The following is a 22,248-nucleotide window of genomic DNA, read 5'->3' as shown; positions in this document are numbered from 1 at the left end:
CGTGTTCAAAGATTCCAAAGGCAGGGAGACAAAAATAAAAAACATGCAAGTATGAAACCACTCATCGGTCTCCAGTCATCACCATCCAGTTTTTTTTTTTTTTTGGTCCAGAGCATGCCCATGATCACACATGAGAACTGAGAACGCACCTACCTTCCTCCCATTGAGAGAGAGAGAGAGAGGAAAAACAAAAAACAAAACAAAAGGAGAGGATCCAGTATCCCATTGAGAAACATACTCCAGGCTTGCATCACTGAAGGGTAGTTCGCTACAACAATTACTGATGCAATCCTAGGAATAGACTACTCTCAACAACACGTACACTCACTACCTTTTCCGCTAGTGCTAGTGGTTGTAAAATGGCTGTCCCTGTTTAAGGCCAGGAAACAATGCGAGTTTTCCCGCTGAAGTGATGCATCACTGGCGAAATCTAGAAGTGATGGAATCGAGTTTTGGATACATCTGCTGTGGCAAAAAGTATCTCTTTTTTTTGCATGAAAGGATATCTTCCTCTTTTCACAGCCTGTGAGTAACTGGAAGTTAAAATAAGTTGAAATGTAGTTGCTAGAAAGTTGGAAGCAATCGAATTGAAATTAAAGTTTCCAAGAAATTAAAAGGTGCAACCGAAGACCACAGCTATGGACTAGCATGTCCGGGAATAGTCTACAAGTCAGCACCATGAGGACACAAAATGAATAGATCTCAATCTCAGCAATTCACACATTACAAGTGTCATTTTGAGCGTATGAATTTCTTCCGATTTATGCGACAATTAAATTAGCTCCTACGGAACTAACGTGCTCACTGCAACTATTGTTTCTGTTTGGACGCCCTTTCTGTTTTTCAGATGCCGATCACTAACGGTTGTGGTACTCAGACAGAAGAAGAAGAAACTGACCAAAAAAAAGAGAGAAAAAAACGGTTGTGAGGACAAAAACAGTACATAGAAGAATAAGTCTCTCCAAGCCATAAATTCTTGTAGCCATTTTCTACAAACATCAGTGTAGGCACTGACTGACTCTTCTCAGTAATGGCCTCCATCCAAAAGGCCACTAGTATGCCAAGCCAAGGACCAAAATCAGGCGGACCGAAACAACGAACTGTCAGATGAAAGGGAGATGTGGGGGATGACTTGGGGGAAAGAAAAAGGCAATGATCCAATAATGTTCCTGTAATCTCCAACCAAGGACCCAAACATGACAGATCAAGTAACTGGAGGGCTTAACCATAAAATGGATTAGCTTTTATTCCAAAGTCCAATACAAGTCTTTGGGGAATTGGCACAGGGGAGGAGAGAGACAGGCGCCTACAGGCATACAGGGCTAGAGAGAGAAAGAGGGAGACCCATTACCAATGCCAAGAACAAGAAATCAGAGAGGACAGTCGCGAATCCAATCCGAATCCCCTCCAAAAACCCACCTAACAGCCTCCCCCATCTCCAAGAACAAGAACAAGAGAGCATCCTAGGAAAAAAAGAAGCCCAGAAAGACCAAGACAAAGGTACTAGCATCTTTGTGCCCCAGACACACCCCGATCACAAAACCGAATCCCTCCTCTTCCAATCCATCCCGCAAGCAGAACAAACAAGATTTGTTCGATCTGTACTCGAGTTTTTCTTGTAAAGATTTCCTTTTTCTTTGACTGTTACTAGTCTTGAGTTGTTGAGAAGTTTCGAGAAGAGTGGTGGGAGGGTTGAAGAGCTCGGAGAAGGAAGGAGATGGATCCGGCCTTGCTGGACGACGTCATACGGCGGCTGCTGGAAGTGAAGAATCTGAAGCCGGGGAAGAACGCGCAGCTGTCAGAGTCGGAGATTAAGCAGCTCTGCGCTGCCGCCAAGGAGATCTTCCTGCAGCAGCCTAACCTTCTGGAGCTCGAGGCCCCCATCAAAATCTGCGGTAATTTCTCTTTCCCTGTGGTGCCTGAGCAATTTTTTTCATGTCGGTAGCACCCGAGATGTCATCTTGGGGATTGGTCTGGTTGGTCAACGGGGTATCCCGCTGTTTGGTCTGTGCCTTTTTGAGTCTTGCCGGTGTACGAAACCCGATCTTCTAATTAAAATATCCATTTCCAATCCCGCCTAGTTTTTTCGTGAGTTGAAGAATCGATTAAGGACTGGAGTAGAGGTGTATATACCCTGGTAGCCCTCTTTGTAGTAATTAAGGATACTTGGAATAGAAACTCTCTGGTTGTATTTGCTGAAAAAAGCTGTTACCTTTTTTACCATTGATTTGATGGCCCTATTATAGATTTCACACGTATCTTCTTCTACTGACACTAAATCTTGAGGTATCGATGCATTGGGTGACTGGTGGATCATTATGGAGTTTGTATGGTGAAATGGCTACTTTTTTCAAGATCACATTTCAGATGTTCCAAAAATGCATCATACCTTCAATCTTTCAGCGGCCTTCTGTTGTACAAAGATTCTAATGCTTTACATGATGACTCTGTTCAGGATATTATAACACAAAAACTTTTGAAGAGAACAACATAGATGTCTATAACCATGCGGACATGTAAATAACATCCTATGGTAAATCAAAGCAAACAATTTGTAAAGTGGATAAGTATCATTGTTACCTTGTGCAGAAACCTTGAGTATCTAGTTGTTCATTTGTATTGTTGACAAGATTGCATGGTAATGTAAACCACTGACAGTTAACATGTGTTGGATCGCTGATCTTTTAGGACAAATAGAATCTCAACACTATTTGTAACGATATCTGTAGTGATTTTGTTGATCTGAGTAGGAATGAGCCTCAAACATCTTTAAGAAAGCTTCATAAAAATTGTTGATCTTGCGTATTTTCTTTTGATCAGGTGATGTCCATGGCCAGTTTTCTGATCTACTGAGGCTATTTGATTACGGTGGCTATCCGCCTCAGTCCAACTACCTTTTCTTGGGTGATTATGTGGATCGTGGAAAGCAAAGCCTGGAAACAATATGTCTTCTTTTGGCTTACAAGGTCAAGTACCCAGAGAACTTTTTCCTTCTAAGGGGCAACCATGAATGTGCATCAGTAAATCGCATCTATGGTTTTTATGACGAGTGCAAGCGCAGATTTAGTGTGAAACTCTGGAAAACATTCACAGACTGTTTTAACTGCTTACCAGTGTCAGCACTGATAGATGAGAAGATTCTCTGTATGCATGGTGGTCTTTCCCCCGAGTTGAACAAGCTGGATCAAATACTCAACCTGAATCGCCCCACAGATGTGCCTGACACTGGATTACTCTGTGATCTTCTTTGGTCTGATCCTTCCAATGAAGCACAAGGCTGGGCCATGAACGATCGAGGTGTTTCATATACATTTGGGCCTGATAAAGTTGCTGAATTCCTTGAGAAGCATGATTTGGACCTCATCTGCAGAGCTCATCAGGTGTGCTCTACTCTGAAAGAATGTGACCTACTTGTTCCTGTATCAAACAAATTGATTGTTTATTAATGCTTACCTTGTCAAAATTCAGGTTGTTGAAGATGGATATGAGTTTTTCGCTAACCGCCAGCTTGTAACAATATTCTCGGCCCCTAACTACTGTGGAGAATTCGATAATGCTGGTGCCATGATGAGTGTAGATGAGACATTGATGTGCTCCTTCCAGATACTTAAGCCTGCGAGGAAGATGTTGGCTGGTTCAACTAATAATAAATCTGGCTTCAAGGTATGCATGATTAACATGGAAACAGTTTATCTGTATCTTCTGCTAAGCACACTATCATCACCCTATGGAATCATTTGGTCATCCTTTTTTATGAATTATGACTGTCGAAAACATTACAAACTCATAGTGTGGCATGCTAGTGTTACCATTTTTTGTAGCCATTTAAATTTTGAATGTATGATTATTCGATGCATTTCTTAGTCTGAGCACCAAACCATTCACCAACTCCAGCACCTGGCGAGTTATCTTCCTTGCAGTATATGCGATTGTATCATTACTAGTGTTCACTCTGCAAATCTCAGCAATGTTGGTTTCTATTTTTCTTTTGTGTGGCTGTGTAGAAGTCGTCATATTAGAACTTCAATGCTTAATGGTACTTCCAAGTTTTGTCAACTATATGCTATGGTGATTTATTGGTATTAGTTAAAACTATCTCTTGCGGCTACCTATTATATCAACAGACAGCTGCAACTTACTATTATCTTGGTATAGGAATACGTTGGTCTGTACTATTGAAATCGATCTGTGCTTTGTCATGAAAATATATGCCTAGTTGCCTTGTCTATCAGATTGCTTTATAATATATTTGGGCAGGTTTCGGTTTCTCCCACCACATGTCATTTCTAAATTTTTCTGCTGTGATAGTGCATGTCATTATCACTGAGGGAATAGTTGGTTTTGACAGTGACCTTTCCTACAGTTCAACCCATACTGAAGGTTGTAACAGTGGAACCTTTGTTTCAAGTTGACCTATCCTGTTTTGTTCTGCACTAAAGTATGGCAGAACAAGAATATGACAGATGGTTAATTGATGTAAAGTTCTTTTTTGCTAACCCAGTAACCCTACATGACTACATCAGATATGATGATGTTAGGAAATAGTGTAATATCCTTGGATAGTTGGATGAACCATCCATATACATTAGGATTGGGTTTTTGAATTTACTCATATAGAAATGAGGATCTCGCCTGCCTCTGGCCCTCTGCTACATTAACACAGTATCATGCTTTATGAGATGGTTGTCTTGGAATTGAAACATTGTCAGGCACTAGGGGGAAAATAATTAAAAATTATCTAGACACTTGGGTAACTTTGTGACACAATAAATAGGTGATGCCACCATGTAACTAAATTATATCTTTCTGCTCTTATTTGACAGTCATTGAGAGGATGGTGACAATGGCCCGATGGTGAGCAAGCTGCGATGAACAGGGGCAGGATCTTACATTGGCTGCAATTAACAGGCATTTTCATGGAAACCTCAGGGCCTGGAAGAGCATAGCAGATGTGTACAACTCTCCTCGCAAAGGAACTGTACATCTTCCATCATGTTGGATTAACACTCTTGTTATGTATTGTTGGTTTTTACTGTGCGGATCTCCTATGGTATGAGAGGATGTGAATGACGACTGTTGTTTCCTTTGCGTCCTAAATTGGAAAGATTCAGGCAGGCATACGCCAATAAAATTGCTGGAGTCTTTCGGATGCCTTTGCACTGAATTTCGATCCACTTGGCATGGGGTGATCGCAGTAGTCAGCACCATTTCCGTCCTATTTCTGAATCTACACATCAGAAATTGTTGAGTTCTCCCCCTCTCTCTGCTCTTTTTGGTGGTTGAGCTGTTTGATTTGGTTTCTGCATGGTTTGAGCCTCTGGCAGGTGTATGCAAGGTCATGGTCATCCATGATGCAAAGCGGCATATTCAGAGATTTTTTGTTCTGTGGTGTCCTGAATATATATATTAACACATAAGCTGCCTGCAAAGGAATTAAAGGCATCACAGCAGGTTACTAATTTCTTTTGCTGTTGTATTCCTTCAAAGGCCTTTGACCAAACTGGTAGCCTTGCTACTAGTGGAATTCGATTTTGTTCTTCCTTTCTGAAGCATGGGAATCGGGTTCTCTTGCGTCGAAAATCCATATCGTTGCAGCATTAACCATGAACTGGGAGAGGAGAAATCCCAGTCTCCCACAGCAACAGGCAACAGCATCCGGTTACTTGCTTCCCCGACGTCTACGACATGCCGCCGCACTCACTCGGCGACCCCAAGAAAGGATGCTGACGCTGCCTGGAGATGAGTTTCTCTCCGTTGAATTGACCATCAGACACATCCACATCAAATGCAAGAAATAGTTACAAGCTCCAGCAATTTTCCGCCACAGTTGGCAGGAAGAGATGCCCGAACCAATTAATCCACACAGCATTGACAAAGTTCTACCATCTCCTGCGCTGAAGGGATTTCTTCCACGGGTTAACAAGTGTACATCTGCCTAATCATAGCCTGCCTAATTGTACAAGATATTTTTGCCAGCCAAAGCTGAATCTCTCTCTGCATGCTTACTAGCATATGCAAATACTGTATGCCACTCACTCCTGTGTACATCAACAATAAGAACAAGGGGGAAAAAACAAAGAACTAGAATCTATGTGAACCCTAAACTCCTCCCAAATTAAGAATCAATCAATTCGAGTCCATTGCAAGCTCTTCTATACTCTTGCTGTTATCAGTATCTCAAACTCTTGCACTCTCATCAACGGTGATAAGTTAAGATCAGCAACTCCGAGGCAAACAGAATCCTTTGGCTGCCGTCGCCGGCGTGGACGCACCGTCACCTTGGGGCGATGGAGATGGAGATGTCGGTGGGGACGCGGAACTTGGCGGCCCACTCCTGCGCCTCGAGGAAGAGCTTGGACACCTTGGCGGCGACCCACGACATGTCCGGCCGCGCCAGGGGGTCCTTGGCCACGCACCGCAGCGCCAGCGCCGTCAGCGACACCGCGGCGTCCACGGGGAACGAGTCCCTCAGCCTGCGGTCCACCCACCGGCGCATCCCCTCCCCGCCGCCCTCCGCCGCCGCGGCCTCCGCGGTCTCGATCAGCGACGTCCTCTGGTACTCGCCCGTCCCCCGGTTCACCATCTCGTACCGCACCGGCTCCTGCCCGGACACCAGCTCCAGCAGCACCACGCCAAGCGCGAACACGTCGGAGCGCGGCGACGGCGGCCCGCCCGCCACCAGCTCCGGCGCCATGTACCCGCGCGTGCCCTCGATCCGCCTCCCCCGGCTGCTGCTGCGGCGGTGGCCCCCGGACCCGGAGCTGCTGCCCCTGGAAGAGGACTCCTCGATGTCGTCTTTCTGCTCGACCGGGAGCTCGCCGGCGAGGTCGGCGGCGCCGAAATGAGCGATCTTGGCGCGGGGGAGCGGCCCGTCGCCGCAGACGAGGACGGAGGATGCGGAGAGGCGGTTGTGGATCGTGTCCGCCTGGAGGTGGACGTAGTAGAGCGCGTCGCAGACGTCGGCGGCGAGCTGGAGGCGCGAGTGCCAGGTGGCGAGCGGGGTGAAGGACGGGTTCTTGGGGTTCCGGAGGAGCGCCGACAGCGGGGCCGAATCGGGGACGAGCTCGTAGGCGAGGAAGAGCGTGGTGCGGTCGGGCGACGCGGCGGCGCCCAGGAGGCGCGCGATGGCGGCGTGGTGGCAGTGGCCGAGGACGGCGAGGCGCGCGGCGACCTCGCGCGCGTCGCGGCGGAGCGGGCGGCGGAAGACGGCGGCCGGGTGGCCCCGGAGGGAGCAGCGGAAGGAGTTGGAGGAGGAGGGCGCGGCGGGGACGAGGCGGTGCGAGGAGGAGAAGTTGGCGGTGGCGGCGGCGAGGTCGTGGAAGGTGAAGAGGAGCGGCACCTCCGGAAGGGAGTCGCGGAGCGCGGCGAGGGAGGCCGCGGAGGAGGAGGCGGTGGAGTAGGAGGTGGAGTAGGAGTAGGCGGCCGGGTAGGAGCTGGTGGTGTTGGTGCGCGGCGAGCGGTGGTTCCGCGGCGTGGAGGCAGCGGCGGCGGCGGCCATGGAGGAGGAGGAGGCGGTGGCGATGGCGCTCTTGGATTTGCACATCCGATTCGCCTTGGGCTTGGGGCCGACCATGGGGAGCCCCCGATCGACGCGACCGCCAACCACCTCTGGCTGGCTCTCTCCTTGATGCCGCGTCGATGTCGTGTCGATCTCTAGAGGGCGTGATGATAAAGCTTGCTCCTTTTATCTGCAACGGGGGATGGAGAAGGAAGAGGGGAACGGAGAAGACAGCAGAGGGCAGAGGCTGGCTGTGGGCTGTGGCTGGCTGGTCAAAGGAAGGTCAAACACCCCACTCCATAAGCTAATTCTAACAGCATACTTGATCAAGTGCCTCGTCACGTACAGGATTTTTTTTTTCAGATTGTTTTTTTGGTTCTTGCACATGCAAATACACTTATATTATGGGATTATTTGACCATTTCACAGTTTTCACTGACCGTAGAGTAATCACTGTTACATGATTGGTGCTGTAATATGTAAATGTAATATAGTAGCCCGGTCTACTTGAACTTGGGGAAGATTGTGCAGGGCAACTGGTCTAGATGGAGGCATGGAACCGACGAGATGTTGGTGATTTGGCCCTTTTCTTTCTTCCCCATTTTCATTTTCTCTTGATGATGGATCGACGATCATCAGGTCATAAAAGGGCACGCGGATTCTTCTTGCCATCGATCTACTAGTGGCATGAGGGCATCACCTTTTTACATGCAGCATGGCGCTCGTGTGGAAAGGAAAAAAAGGCTTTTTTTAAGGTTGCTACAAGTCCAATACTCCAATAGAAGAGAACAAGTTGTATGGTTGAGCGTGAGGGCGACGCGACATCCGTCCAACACATACCATCTCTATCCGTAGGATTGCAAAACCAACAAGTTTAATTTGCATGGCTGCTGGAGAGAAGGAATTGTTTGTTGGAGGACATGCGCAACTCCCTGCAGTGCAGTTAACTAACATGGCTGTCTCCGTGCAGTGCTGTACGTATCCGAATGCATGCATGGTTTGCCATCTGCCTGTCGATATACATTTTTATTATCATATCCTGGCTGCTAACAGACCCCACGCTAGCAGTTAATCATTAACTATCCATGGATGATCAAGGACAACTAATCATTCCTTCATTCATCCATATCCGTTGACCGTTATGTTCACTTGGTTCTCTGCTAGCTCATCTGATCTGTCGCAGGTTAGCTTCGTATTCTTCTTCTTCTGCTGCTGCTGTATCGACCATCCTATCCTATCATACCGTGATGAGGTTAGCTCGTTAGTTTGTAAGCAGAAGCAATTTTGCATTATATTTGTTGAAACCATGGGCGTATCACGTATGTTCTTGCTTAGCTCCTCCTTACTGATTCTCATTCAAAATCTCAAATCAAGGACCTGGCCTCATCTGGCCTTGTCCCCCGGTTACAAGCAACAAGTCAAGACCAACGCATCACATCACTATTCACTAACAAGAAGAAAATTACTCTAAGCTCTTCCTTTGACTTTGTTTGCGTGCAAATGATTTTTGGACCAGAAAGACGAGGAGACAGCAAGGCGAAAGCCCAGTATACATAATTGTAGCAGTGCAAGGCCCATCAGAAAAGCCCATAATCAAAGCCCACTTGTGTAACGCCGCTCTCTCTCTCTTTCTTCCCCAACAATCCAACAGCAGACAGACACAAAGCAGGCGCCACGCCTCCCCCTCCTCCGACCGCTCTCTCCGTCTTCCTCTTCTTCTAGAACCTTCCCTCCGCCGCCATGGCCGCCGCCCGCCTGCTGCCGCTGCTCAGGCGCCGCCTCGCCGCCGTGATCGCCGACTCGCACGCCCCCTCTTCCCGAGGTATTCGGATCCCCCCAGCATGACCCCTCGCCCCCTCACCTTCTTCTCTCTATAAATATCTCGGCTACTGGGTTTTATCGAGCTGCGGTTCCCCTCCTGCCCCTCGGATGGAGGGATTGATGGGCGCCGGGTTCTCAGATCAATTCGGGGTTCGTGGGTGCCTTGTGCTCCAGCGTTTTTTCCCCCCTACTAGCTGCAGGTTTACGTTTAGGTTGCCTGTGTGCGCCGTTAAAAGTTTCGGTTTCGATTTGTGACTGAGTTTTGTGCGCCCACGATGTGTCCCCATGTTTAATTGGCTCCGCGAATTTAAAGAATCCCCCGTCCTGAAACGCAGTGGCCAATACAAAGTTACAAACTTTTCCTCATTGCTCTGATCAACAGAACTAGTACTACGGTATTATTAGTATCCTGCTTTTGCGAAGCGCTAATAAGTGCTATGCTAATAAACTGACTCTCAAGTTGTGAGCACGCATGTCTATTTGCAGTTATGTTTCAGCCTTCTCAGCCCTGTGTGTGCCGTAGCTGTTTGCAACTTTGAGATGCATATGAGTTGAGCACTGAACTGAAAGCTCGTGCCATTGCAGGATTTTCGTTTCCTCCAACCACATCCGCGGGGCTAAGATCCCTCCTGACAGTTACCGAAGCGAGCAACAATGCATCTGACAAGAATTCTTTGGACCAAGAGCAAGAGGGTTCCAAAATCGACACGCCTCCAGCTCCAGTAGCTGCACCGGAGGCCAGCTTCAGGGTCAGAGATACCTCCAACCTGAAGATCTCACCCAGGCATGACCTTGCCATGGTCTTCACATGCAAGGTCTGCGAGACCAGGTCTATGAAGATGGCCAGCCGGGATTCCTATGAGAATGGAGTTGTGGTTGCGCGCTGTGGTGGCTGCAACAACCTCCACCTCATAGCAGATAGGCTGGGCTGGTTTGGGGAGCCAGGGAGCATTGAGGACTTCCTAGCGGCGCAAGGAGAAGAGGTCAAGAAAGGTTCGACTGATACTCTCAACTTCTCTCTGGAGGACTTGGTTGGGTCTCAGGTCAGTTCCAAGGGGCCTTCTGAACAAAATTAGGCTTCTTCCTAATATGGTAGCTTTTGGTCCAGTAAGTAGTACCTGTAGAAGCAACCTTAAGCATTAGGGAAGTCCCACAAGTTTCTTTCAACTTCATGTCTTTTCATGTGTATCTCTCAAGCCCATCGAATACATGTCATTCTGATCTAGCTCTTTTACTGAAAACTCATCCAGGGGCTTTAAGCCCACATAAATGACTATTATGAATTCCTTGTGAACTGCCTGCATTCTGATTCTGTACTCAGCTGTGTATCAGTATTCATGTAATGCGTGCGGTTAAATATGCTCTTATTACGAGCTTACAGATTATTGTTATGATCATTTTTAGATTTATGCAAGTTGAGTTCTGCTGTTGTTACTTAAATTTCTGTTGAAAGTAAGAAAGCTGCTGTACTTCACTGAATTTGCATATCAAATTTACAGTTGAGTTCAACAAGTGAGGTCTGATGTTTCAGCTAGTCTGAAAACGATATAATTTAGAGCATACCTGACAGTTGTTTGCTATTCAAGAATCTCTCCTCATCTACACCTGGGACTGTACCAAGAGGGACTCTAGTCTACAGTTCTATTACACTGAAATTAAAGAAATGAATCTGCTATACGGGCTCTCCTTGCCTTGTTAGTGCTTCTGGAAGGTGACCATGCAGAAGAATGCTACGCAGCGGAAGACTATCCCATTAGCAATGAGGACTACTATACAGAGAATCTCGTGCTGGATGTTGTAGCCGCTCCTGACCAGCGAGCCACACCGTGTTATTAGCCACACCCCGGAATAGCTGCAACCACAAACGTAACAAGATGGTGTGTGTGTGTGTGTTAGGGTTGCAGGCTTGCAGTGTTGCTATGGCCAGTTGAAATCTCAATTCATACATACAGTATCAACAAAGAGGATGAGGCATACTTACTTCTGTGCATTTGCAATGACAAACGCTTCCAGAGCCCACTTTGTGTAGCACAAATCGGCATACATGGTGTTCTTCTGCTGAGTTGCTATCAGGGTCAAAACAACTGGGAGCAGTGCTGACCACTGCAAGCACAGAAAATATGCATTAGGACATGTCTAGCTCGAGGTGAAAACTGGAAATAGTAACGAGGAAGCATACACGGCTTTACTCACCAACTGTGCAGAGCTTGGCTGGAAGAAGATGGCAAAGGTGTAGCCGATGCCGGTGACGCAGTAGACCAGCGCGAGGAGGACGACATAGTTCTCCCAGATTGACGACCTGGGGTTGTTGAAAAAGTAGAACATGGAGAGGTAGACGATGGGCTTGACGATGGTGTTGAAGTGATCTATGGTGTCCTTGGACATGAAGTAGGCCAGGGAGCTCATCCCGGAGGCTCTCTCCCTCCAGTAGTTTATCTTGTCAAGCGTGAACGATCTCAGGGCTCCAATTTTGCAGAGCAGGGCTACAGCATAACAACCACATGTTACATCATCACTTGACTAAAAACACAAGCATTCTCATGACAGAAACCATGTGCATACTTACAGACTGCAATGACAGTGTATGTGTATCCCAGCGCTCCAAATGTCTCGTCGCTCACTTTGGCCAGTGTCCCCAGACATATCCCGGCAAGGCAAAGTATCAAGTAGTCCACTCCTTGTATCCTCGCTTCCCGGAGCCTCTGCTTGCCACACCTGGAGATGTAAAGATATCATCAGCCTCAGGAATTCAGGACTCGACAAAAGTTCAGAAAGGCTCTGTTCTTTGAAGACGGAGGCCTTACCTTCCCAGGAAGTACCTGTACTGCTTTAGAATTCCAGGAGTATTGCGGTTCGACAAATCTTCGGAAGTCTTATTGTAGTCATACTCATCCTTCTTCTGCCCGAGGATATCTTTAACATTGCCCAAGAGTACTGAAACAAAGGATTGCCCAGCATCGTTGCGGCTCGAAGAATGATCGATGCTTGCTCTGGATGATGATTCTGAATCTGAAGAACTCTGCAGCATATCTCGTGGAACATCATACCCGTTGTGCACCATCCATCTGATAGGCAGGTCCTTCACGCTGACGCCTGGGTTTAAGTTGGGCTTCACAATGCCCTCCAAGATGTCAATGTAGTAGTCCGGTGGGTTCACGCGCTCTGGGACAACGATGCCCAGCCCTGAGAAGTACTCCTCCACCTTCTTCACAGGCCCGTGGTACACCGTCATGCCCCCTTTGGCTAGAAGTATCAGATCATCAAACATTCTGTACAGCGTGTAACTGAAACAACACAGCCATTGGTTCATCAGCGATTGAGTGTGCATGACCGACTGGCTAACATGTTCAAATTTGTGAGTTTGGTAACCAACCTGGGTTGATGAACAACCATGGAGATGTTCACACCTTCGAGAGCTTCACGGCGAAGGGCACGGAGCAGAAGCAAGGATGAGGCACTGTCCAAACCAGACGTTGGCTCATCCAAGATCAGCACCGAGGGCTCCATCACCATCTCGAGGCCGACATTGACTCTCTTGCGCTGGCCACCGGAGATGCCACGCTGTTCCACTGTCCCAACCAGAGAATCTCGAATTGCCTGCAATCCTAGTGACTCTATGACCCTCTCCACAACGAGGACCTTATCCGCCTTTGACATGTCTTCTGAGAGCCTGAAATGCATCAGCATAGTACATGTAAATTCACCAGAAAATCAAATTATAGCAGGAAAAAGGGTGGAAACTCCTGAAGAGACTCTGCTCCGAGTTCTGGCACAGAAGTACCTGCATCTTGCATTGAACCAGATGTTTTCTTCGACAGTTAGGTTACCATGGACGATATCATCTTGGGGAACAAAGCCAATGATCTTCTTATAACCACGAATCGGTTCTATTTTACCATTTATAAGTACCAAACCCGATGTTTCACACCCAGTTGCCTTACCGGCAATGGCACTCAGGAATGTGGTTTTCCCAGCACCAGACGGGCCCATGACAGCAGCTACACGGCCAGGCGAGAGCTTTCCTGTCACTGACCTCAAGAGCTTCTTCTTGCTGCCCTTCAATGTTAGAGTTAGGTCCTTGAAGGCGATCTCAATGGCTGGTCTCGTACTGACATCATGGTCTTTGGCCATTGATATCACACCTGAGAAGGTCATGTTATGGTTCTCCTGCTGCATGGCCTTTTCCTTTTCGATCTGACCATAGGCATACTTGAAAATCTGGCTCCGAGTGTGCATCTGTTTCCCCGTGGGCTTTTTCAGAGCCTTATCCCCTACTTCCACGTTGAATCCTTCGTCGCTCTCCGGGTTGTCTTCAAGCGAGCGTATCATGTCAGTGAGATTGTTCTTCTTTCCACCGGCATCTCCAACTTTGGACGGTCCCGGCTGTGCCTGTCCAGGCTTCTTATTGCGCGAGAAGGTGCGGGACAATTGCGACTGCAAACCCACGCCCGCCTTCTTGGCAACATCTTTAGCTGATTTCCATCTCTCTCGAGCTTGCGCTGTCTCTCTTGCATGCCTTGCAGCGGCCTCTCGGGATTTCGCTTGCCTTTTCTCACGGTTGGTCAGGATCTGACCGGAGAAGTTGTAAATGATCACGAGGACTAAACAAGAAGCAACCTTCACAGCAACAAAAAAGGACGATTAGTTAGTGATGTAGTTGCAGTGCAGCAGCCTGCCCTGCAAGAGAGATATTCTTCATGCTAGAGATGTATGTAGCTGGAAGTTTTTTTTACCACAAGCAGTGCACCAAATATTGTGATGTCCTGAGTGGCAGAGTTGGGTGGACAAGAGCTCTTCTTGTAGCATCCTGCAGTAATATTAAGGAAAACACCCGGAATTCAGGACTGGCTTGACGTGAAACAAAAGGCGGGATTCAGATGGTGAGGGTTCCAAACTTTGTGAACAAGACTGGGCTTACTAGTTTGTGAGGTTGACCCTTTCCTACAATAGAACCTGCAAAAATGCACCTTACAATCTCAGCATTCTTGCACATTTAGCCGTGTTGTAGTGCTGGGACTTGAAATGTAACAAGTTGGTATGCAAGGGATTGATTTATAAAGTTGAAAAACATTAGATAGATAGGATTACCCACTACTACAAGGGAGTTTCTGTATAGTGCTGGGGCAGTAGAAGCCAGGTGGGCAGAAGATATCATCCGTGGTGACCACATCTGCCCAAATGTCAGCAGCACCGCAGGTATGGTTGGGGTTCCCTGGGGGCGGTTGGTAGTTGTATCTAGTGAACATAACATTCAAAGATCTAGTGAACATAACATTCAAAGATGTAGTTGTATCTGAATTACATGGTGTTCATGACCCACTTACGGGTCACAGATGCCTGTAGAAACGTTCAAGTCGGACCTTGGACAGTATGCACCCAGAGGGCAAGCTGCAACAAGCAATTACATTGAGTTGGACGAAGCAGGTAGCTGTGGCCATGGAGAAGAAGGATGAAGGAATTACGGATCATGCAGGTGAGGCCATGGGGGCAGAAGAATCCCGGGCAGCAGGACTGGCACTTGAGGGCCCTGTAAGGGATGTCCTTGGAGTTCTGGAGGTCGATCTTCTGGTCGTCGCCGGCCCTGCAGGCCCACCCGGGCTCGCACCCGTCGATCCACGACGACAGGTTGCAGTTCAGGTTGGGCCTCACGTAGTTCATCTCCCCGTTGTCCCCGCTGTCCAGCAAGCTCTCGAAGTAGAACCTCATCTCGGCGGCCGTGCAGATGCGCTGCTGAAGGTCTCCTGTTTTGTTTGTTTGTTTGTTTGTTTGTTTGTTTGTTTGTTTTTCATCAAAAAATGTGAATTCAGAATTTGTTTTTCTATAGGCAATTCATAATCATAATGCAGAGAAAGAATGGTGACCCTTGGTCTCCTTCATGCAGTTGGTGAGGAAGGCTGTGTCCTTTGAGAAATCGAATGCCGCGTTCCACTCCGTCTCCGTGTCCTTGATGCAGTAGTCGAGCTTCTTGCCGATGGTCCTGGCGAAGGAGGACGTGAGCGCCTTGAGGCGCCTGTTCATGGCTCCGGCCACGATGGGGCTCCCCACGATGGCCTGGGCACCCTTGTCCCCCTCCCCTCCGGCGGCGCCGTCCTCGTCGTAGTCGCCGCCGGCGGAGGCCTCCTCGAGCGAGAGGCGCGGGGGCATGTAGATGGCGAAGGCGATGCTGGCGCGGGCGGCGGCCGCGGCGGACGACAGGAGGAGCAGGTGCATGGCCGCCACCCAGGCCATGGTCGTCGTCGTAGGCGGCGGCGTCGGGTACGTGGTTGCTCGGAGCGGTTGAAGAGCGGTCAAGACGGCGGTGCTACGCCATGTGCGCGCGGTGCCACGGCAGGAGGTCAGGAGGAAGAGGGGTCGTGGTCGGTGGCGAGCGTGCGTGGTGGTGGTGGTGGCGAGGAGAAATAGTAGGCGGGAGAAGCGGAGGAGAAACAACAGGTGGAGCGGACTGGACGGTGGGGAAGGCGGAAGAAGCTGCTGCGGCGGCAGAGAGGTTTCTTTTCGCAACATGGGCCTGGCCTCCTGGGCCAGAGAAGAAGGCTGCAACGGGACGGATAGGGAAAGTTGTGCTGCAGATGTTCGCTATGCCGCTGTGGCCCAATTAAATTTAGCCCAAAGTAGACGATTGGATGATGGGCCCCACCCACCGCGCTGCTGGTGGTGGGCTCGGTCGCCGACCTCCCTGTCTCTGTCCTGCACACACCAAAAAAACAAGGAAGGAAGTCGAAGTCTTGGTCCAAGTCTTCCGTGAGGGCCCACCACGCACCATGGCCTTGACATTCGGCGGCGGCAGGACGGCGAGGCGACGGTCGACCAACCGGTGGTCCTTGTGTACTGTACTGGTGTATCTATCAAATATTCAAATATCAATGCTGCTGCCGATATACGATAACTGAGAGAGAGAGAGAAAGAGTGCCAAGAGACCTACCAGCCCTACAACGCCACAGTGGCAGAGTGTGATTAAGCCAATTGGTAGAAATTTCATCCAGAATGCATACGGGCTAGCACAGTAGCTTTCATCGGTAATTACTCCCTCCGTACCAAATTACTATTCGTTTTAGGTTTTGTAGGTATATAATTTTTTATATACTATATCTAGGTATGTAGCAATAGTTAGAAAAGTCAAATGAATAATAATTTGGAACGGAAGAAATACTAAACGAATAATAATTTGGAACGGAGGAAGTCCTCGACACGAGGGAGAAGGGTGACGAGCATGAGCTAGCAAGGCATGCACGCATGGAGGGCGTGGCACGGCGTGACGTCGTTAGCAAGAGCAGAGTAATTAACCGGCCACCTGTCCGGTGCTGGCGGTGGCGTCCCAACTCCCGTCACTGACTCAACTAAAGCGATGCCACGCATCACAAGTCCGCGTGAACCAAGAAAACCAATCCAACCACTGCCAACCGCAAGATGACTGCAAACAAAACAAAAATAGAGTGCTGCAGCAGCCTTTTCCTTTTACGATAAAACACACGAACGACTCACATGTCTAAGCCCCCTTTTGTTTACTACCCTTTTCATATAAAAAGAATGTGTCTATATATACAGTAGTTGTCATGGTCAGATAAAGTACTGTTTGACAGTGGATGGATCACATTCTAACAAGTTTATTTTAATAGGATTATTGCATCTTTGGTTTTATTTTGTGGGTTCAGGTTTCATGCATTAAGGAGATGGATGAACCCATACTGTCTTCGTACATGGACGCTTTAATTTTTATGCGAGACCACCCACAGCATGTCGGTTTCATATGCTCCCCTGTTTCACTCGTCGATGCGGTGTGAACAGAAACTTTCGAGGACGTGCCAAAGACGTTGTTAGTTGGGGGCAGTTGGTTAACTCCTGACCCGAAAAAACACTTTTCCTTGTTTTTTATCTCACCAAACCAAAAAAGAAATAAATTGTCCGCGTGTTCCCTCCGATCCGATGACCCATCTCCCCTCGTGCTCCTCCCCGTCACCATTTCTTCCCACCCTGGCTCCCTCCCAACCCGTCGCCATTCACAAGCGAGACGGACGGGACGACCAGGAATTCTTCTTCCTCCCCCGTCGTCTTCTCACCCGCGTTCCCGGACAGAGCGAAGAAAATTCGGGCGCACACAAACACGGCATACTGTAGTGTAGCAATAATAAAAAGAAGCCGTCTTTGCTTCGCAGCTTCTTGGTTGGTGACACAGCAGAGCGCTGGAGGAGTGGGGGAGGAAAAAAAAAATATCAGGCGAGCTCCGAACTTTGACCGCTGCTGCCGCCGCCGTGCTTGCTGCGTAGCCCCGCAGCCCCAGGCCTTCTCTCCGCCTCCGCTTTCCCCGTCGCCTCCCGGATCGGAGCTCCCCTCCCCGGGTCACCGCCGGCCGCCTCCCCTCGGATCAGCTCCACCTCCACAGGATAGGCGAGGTTTGTTGCTAGAGGGCAGATGCCTTTCTCTTCATGTCTTTGTCCTTAAGTTTCCTTGCATCTTAGGTACTGTATATCCTTCACCTTTTCCCCCTTTCTTCTCACCGGTTTCTACGAACGTTAACCAGAGGTTTTGCCACAATTAAGGTTGTTAGTAAGCTAGGATTCGACAGGAATTTGTGGTTGGTATTAAGAAGAGGATACTTATATGTAGTTCCAGGTTTATTAAGGTTGTTGCTGGTTCATGTAGTTTCATGACTCGTGCTGTTTTGTTAGTTGTCACAGCTGCAGGATTCTTGCACAGAAATTTTGGCACTTCAGTTGAAAGGCATGATTTTTAGTCCTGCCTTGTCTGAATTTTAGGTTTGTTTGGGCTTTAAAGTGATAAAAGGATCCTCTTTTGTTAGGATCTGTTACGATCCGTCCGTAGCATTTTCCAGTTATGACAATTTGGAGCATTCTTTTCACATGAGATAGTTGCTGCCACAGGGCAAGTAGCATTGTCACTCAAGCGGCCTTCTAGTTCGCTTAGACGCTAGGCGACACCGCACATTAATTCACCCAATCGCCTTTTGTCATCTCTACTAGAGATTAGCACACTTGGCAATTTATACCCGTAGCGGCAAGTAGACGGTGTTTTTAAAATAAATATTATAATATAATGGTAGTGATAGTTCATAGGCTCTGATGTGATGGCATGGACAAACAGTAGGTTTCAGAGAAGAAGAAAAATCAGTGAATCATGCGATAGTTATAACTAGAAACTTCTTATTGTTTTCCCCTCTTCACTCTAACTAAAAAAATGAACAATCGGTACGTAATGTGCTAATATTTCCTAGAATTATCATCGTTAGGGCGGGGGGATGGCACTACCCCGCCCCCTTCTCCCCACCCCTGTTCAGTTTCCATTCGGTTATGAATTTCTAATCATGTGAGCAAATGTGTCTCCACTTTCTGCACCTGAAAGTGGCTCTTGTTGGGTTTCAACTCTAGCCTACCCCAACTTGCTTGGAACTGAAAGGCTATGTTGTTGTTGTTGTTTCTGCACCTGAAAAAGATCCTTCAAGGTAGAAGAATTTTTACCATCTGAAACCTGTTTTTAGACCACACCGGTTGGTTGCCAACACAATTTTTTGTGGGACCCCAGTTCAGTATTTAGTAGCTTTTATCACTCCATTGTTTGATCTGTATTTGTGTTTTGTGGGGGAAAGCATGACCTCCTTCTGATGACTTTCCTAATTAGTTCCCACTGCATTGCAGCAATGAGGTGCCTGCCTTTCTGGCATGGAGAGGTCAAAGAGGAGGATCCTGTCACCATGTCCGCGTCTGTACGGTCCATCAGCACAACATCAACAGAGCGCGATGTCCGCTCTGGTTCAGACTTCACCTCCTTGAATGTATCCGACATGAGTGCCGAGTCAATAAGGAGGACACAGTACCCCAGCTTCACCGACCGACCATCTAACCTGAGGGTGTTCTCCTTCGCTGAATTGAAGAGTGCCACACGCAACTTCAGCCGGTCACTCATGGTTGGCGAGGGTGGCTTTGGCTGTGTGTACAGGGGCATCATCAAGACCTCTGACGAACCTAATGAACGAATTGAGATCGCTGTTAAGCAGTTGAATCGTAAAGGACTTCAGGCAAGTTTTCTCATATTCTTGTAATTCCCTACCATTTACAGTAGCTGGGGAACGTTCTTAAAGTTACTAAATGATAGCGAATACAAATATTGTTGTCGTTGTCGTCAGTCTGTAGAAGGTCTAAGAGCAGTCTTATTTGGACTTAGCTCTGACTTGTCATACTCGCCACAGTGAAAATAAACCAAAAAATTCAGAGTCATCGTTTCTTGAGAAAAGAAACCTTTCAGTAGGTTACCTGCGTCAGGGAATGCACATACTGTTCTAGGTACGGCTAGTCAACTAGTTCGGCCGTATAGAAAACACTAGTAGGCTAAATACACAAGCCAAGTACACCTTGAAATCCTTTCAATCCCACTTGCTTGGTGAGTAGGTTTGAAGTCACATACACTGGAATCTAGATCTAGCTAGCTGTATTGATTCTAACAAATTATGATCTTCTTTCAGGGGCAGAAGGAGTGGTTAACAGAGATGAATGTGCTTGGAATTGTTGACCATCCAAACCTAGTTAAACTAATAGGCTACTGTGCTGAAGATGATGAGCGGGGAGTACAACGGCTTCTAGTGTACGAATATATGCTTAACGGAAGTGTGGATGATCACTTGTCGAGCAGGTCAACTTCGACTCTATCATGGCCAATGAGACTAAAAGTAGCTCTTGATTCTGCCCGGGGACTGAAGTATCTGCATGAAGAAATGGAATTCCAGGTAACTCATTTGCTTTCTGGTAATCGAGCCCATAACACTTGTGTGATCTGAAACATTCGTGTGGCGTTATCATCCCTCCACATGTGCATCTTGCAGAAGGAATAAATGAAATATCAAAGGCTGCATTATCTTTACCCATTTCAGTAAGCTATATATCTCCAACTAAATTTAAGATATACATGCAGGTTATTTTCCGAGATCTGAAAACATCCAACATCCTGTTGGATGAGAACTGGAATGCTAAATTGTCAGACTTTGGTTTGGCTAGGCATGGACCAACGGAAGGTCTGACCCATGTCTCCACAGCGGTATGCACATTTATAAGCCAACAGTTATTTTTTGCATTAATGTGTTTCCGTAGCATAATGTTCCATATCCTTTTGGCAAGTAGGTACTACCGTACTAGTATTCTGACAGTATTCAACTCACAGAATGCGTTATGACTTGAATAAAATAGAATTATGATACTGAAGAATAGGCAACTAGTAAAGCTCTTTTAGTTGTAGTTCTTTAACATTGTTATGTTTTTATGCTAATGGATTTGGATAGTGTTGCTCCACCTCCAGAGACATAATTATTTTGGTTACTACTTGCATTGTTAAGGAAATGGTCTAGCCTACCCACGCTGGTTTGGGACTAAAAGGCTATGTTGCTGCCCTATTACAATCCTAATTCCACTAACCTCAAAAACTCGACCTGCGGGGGGTAAGACAGCCCCCAGGCATTTTGCTAAGAAGGAGACCTTCTCACACAGGTCGAGAAAATCCCCGAACCCCTGCCCCACCCTTACATAGCAGCACCGTAGCCCGCTAATTGCACTAACCTCTTAATAAGAAGTATTAATAAGTTTCTGAAGCGGACATGAAGAACAGAGTCAAATACTTTTGAGAACGGGAACTGAAGTAATATAAAGGTGTGACTACATCAGAACATTAAGAAGTATTAATAAATTCACTTCTCAAGCAGCTTTGGAATGTTTGTGCAAACTGCAAAGTAACAAGAGTATAGTTTTAAACTGTTTCTGCGAAGTTGCCAGCTACCATAACAATTCACCCTGGTGATAGTTTTACGGTTGTGTCTTTCTTCATGCCATTTCATTATTTCCTACAACAAACATCTTGGACTTAAGATCCATCTGAACTATCATGTTATGTTCTTATGGTTCAATTTTAACAGGTCGTTGGAACTCTAGGCTATGCAGCACCTGAGTACATGCAAACCGGGCGCCTTACTGCAAAGAGCGACATATGGAGCTACGGCGTTCTCCTGTACGAGCTCATCACCGGGCGGCGGCCCATCGACCGGAACCGGCCAAAGAGCGAGCAGAAGCTGCTGGAGTGGGTGAAGCCATACGTCGGGGACAAGAAGCGGTTCCCTATCATCATCGACCCGCGCCTGGAGGGGCACTACAACCTCAAGTCCATGTTGAAGCTGTCCAGCGTGGCGAACCGCTGCCTTGTCCGGATGCCAAAGAGCCGGCCGAAGATGAGCGAGGTGTACGAGATGGTCCAGAAGATCGTCGACAGCGTCGAGACCGGGCCGCCGCAGCCGCCTCTGCACTACCACGGCTCGGTGTCCGAACCAGGCGCGAAGCGGACCAAGAAAGGGTCGCTGAAGAGGAGGCTCCAGGAGTTTAAGTTCGGGTGCCGGAACATCGTGTGGCGGGGCTGGAAGCCTGAGATCGTGAAGACCTTCTGAGACTCTCCTTGCTGTAAGTATAGCTGTGCATAGGGATGATAGGTGGTGGTTCCTCTGTGTGTTTGCCATTCGGGCGAGTTGAAACCAACCAGGCGCACAAATTTGCCGTGTAATTCACCTGGTCCCGGGCAACACAACGCGTGAGCTGCAAGATGGTGATCGGTAGGCCCCCTTTGTGTTTTCAGTGCAATTCCTGGTGTTTTCAGTCCAATTACGAACTGCCTCGTGTCTGCAGTGCAATTCCTGGCCTTCTTTTGTACTTTTCTGGTATGATGAAGTCAGGGTTCTGTTCTGGTACAGCACTAGTGTTGTTTCTGCCAAACTGAAGAGAAGAAAGTGCTAGTCCAGTTGTATCTCTCTTGTATAGAGAGGAAAGAGGGTTGCAGGAAACGGTTCAGATTCAGGGGAGTGAGATGTGACCTGAATCTGAATGGATTGCGGCCGGCCCAATCGGAAAGGAAGGATCCGCGCCTTATCTTGAGCTCAGCTTCAGAAC

The 22,248-nt window shown here is 47.8% G+C and overlaps 5 protein-coding genes across 7 annotated transcripts; 3 read left to right on the top strand and 2 right to left on the bottom strand.

Annotated features, from left to right (window-relative positions):
- The first annotated feature begins 1,266 nt into the window (after positions 1-1,266).
- LOC117841601 (serine/threonine-protein phosphatase PP1) lies at positions 1,267-5,164 on the top strand. 3 transcript variants are annotated; one of them, XM_034722028.2, is made up of 5 exons: positions 1,267-1,500; positions 1,670-1,895; positions 2,821-3,380; positions 3,469-3,663; positions 4,824-5,164. In XM_034722028.2, the coding sequence occupies exons 2-5, from the start codon at positions 1,718-1,720 to the stop codon at positions 4,839-4,841; spliced, it is 951 nt and encodes a 316-aa protein (XP_034577919.1). In that variant the 5' UTR covers positions 1,267-1,500; positions 1,670-1,717; the 3' UTR covers positions 4,842-5,164. The 3 variants fall into 3 exon arrangements, with proteins under 3 accessions (XP_034577919.1, XP_034577918.1, XP_034577916.1); XM_034722025.2 differs by having other exon boundaries at positions 1,268-1,500; positions 1,652-1,895; XM_034722027.2 differs by having other exon boundaries at positions 1,267-1,895.
- Positions 5,165-5,890: 726 nt separating this feature from the next.
- On the bottom strand, positions 5,891-7,891 carry LOC117856946 (lysM domain receptor-like kinase 3). Its single transcript, XM_034739404.2, has one exon. It carries the CDS (start codon positions 7,571-7,573, stop codon positions 6,275-6,277), a length of 1,299 nt encoding a protein of 432 aa, XP_034595295.2. The 5' UTR covers positions 7,574-7,891; the 3' UTR covers positions 5,891-6,274.
- A 1,249-nt stretch (positions 7,892-9,140) lies between these two features.
- Positions 9,141-10,613, top strand: LOC117838009 (uncharacterized). Its single transcript, XM_034717902.2, has 2 exons — positions 9,141-9,320; positions 9,905-10,613. Exons 1-2 carry the CDS (start codon positions 9,239-9,241, stop codon positions 10,393-10,395), a joined length of 573 nt encoding a protein of 190 aa, XP_034573793.1. The 5' UTR covers positions 9,141-9,238; the 3' UTR covers positions 10,396-10,613.
- A 229-nt stretch (positions 10,614-10,842) lies between these two features.
- Positions 10,843-15,547, bottom strand: LOC117837934 (ABC transporter G family member 28). The gene is given in 13 exon segments (XM_072291452.1): positions 10,843-11,171; positions 11,301-11,422; positions 11,513-11,841; positions 11,844-12,034; positions 12,124-12,603; positions 12,693-12,989; positions 13,101-13,936; positions 14,053-14,126; positions 14,238-14,272; positions 14,408-14,554; positions 14,644-14,707; positions 14,782-15,060; positions 15,181-15,547. Coding segments are annotated over 13 exon segments (3,378 nt in total). The 3' UTR covers positions 10,843-11,014.
- Positions 15,548-17,261: 1,714 nt separating this feature from the next.
- LOC117841599 (serine/threonine-protein kinase PCRK1) lies at positions 17,262-22,051 on the top strand. The gene is made up of 5 exons (XM_034722023.2): positions 17,262-17,709; positions 18,970-19,349; positions 19,794-20,054; positions 20,240-20,362; positions 21,231-22,051. The coding sequence occupies exons 2-5, from the start codon at positions 18,972-18,974 to the stop codon at positions 21,750-21,752; spliced, it is 1,284 nt and encodes a 427-aa protein (XP_034577914.1). The 5' UTR covers positions 17,262-17,709; positions 18,970-18,971; the 3' UTR covers positions 21,753-22,051.
- Positions 22,052-22,248: the final 197 nt, after the last annotated feature.

This window comes from Setaria viridis, chromosome 1, assembly GCF_005286985.2.
Source record: "Setaria viridis chromosome 1, Setaria_viridis_v4.0, whole genome shotgun sequence".
In the NCBI taxonomy this organism is placed as follows: domain Eukaryota; kingdom Viridiplantae; phylum Streptophyta; class Magnoliopsida; order Poales; family Poaceae; genus Setaria; species Setaria viridis.
This window is presented reverse-complemented; position numbering and strand designations above follow the sequence as displayed.

Bases quoted from the DNA above. Each gene is read 5' to 3' on its own strand.
- LOC117856946 (XM_034739404.2), bottom strand. From the start codon at position 7,573: ATGGTCGGCCCCAAGCCCAAGGCGAATCGGATGTGCAAATCCAAGAGC.
- LOC117841601 (XM_034722028.2), top strand. From the start codon at position 1,718: ATGGATCCGGCCTTGCTGGACGACGTCATACGGCGGCTGCTGGAAGTG. The intron at 1,896-2,820 runs GTAATTTCTCTT...TCTTTTGATCAG, and splicing joins GGCCCCCATCAAAATCTGCG to GTGATGTCCATGGCCAGTTT. The intron at 3,381-3,468 runs GTGTGCTCTACT...GTCAAAATTCAG, and splicing joins TCATCTGCAGAGCTCATCAG to GTTGTTGAAGATGGATATGA.
- LOC117838009 (XM_034717902.2), top strand. From the start codon at position 9,239: ATGGCCGCCGCCCGCCTGCTGCCGCTGCTCAGGCGCCGCCTCGCCGCC. The intron at 9,321-9,904 runs GTATTCGGATCC...GTGCCATTGCAG, and splicing joins GCACGCCCCCTCTTCCCGAG to GATTTTCGTTTCCTCCAACC.
- LOC117841599 (XM_034722023.2), top strand. From the start codon at position 18,972: ATGAGGTGCCTGCCTTTCTGGCATGGAGAGGTCAAAGAGGAGGATCCT. The intron at 20,055-20,239 runs GTAACTCATTTG...ATATACATGCAG, and splicing joins ATGAAGAAATGGAATTCCAG to GTTATTTTCCGAGATCTGAA. The intron at 20,363-21,230 runs GTATGCACATTT...CAATTTTAACAG, and splicing joins TGACCCATGTCTCCACAGCG to GTCGTTGGAACTCTAGGCTA.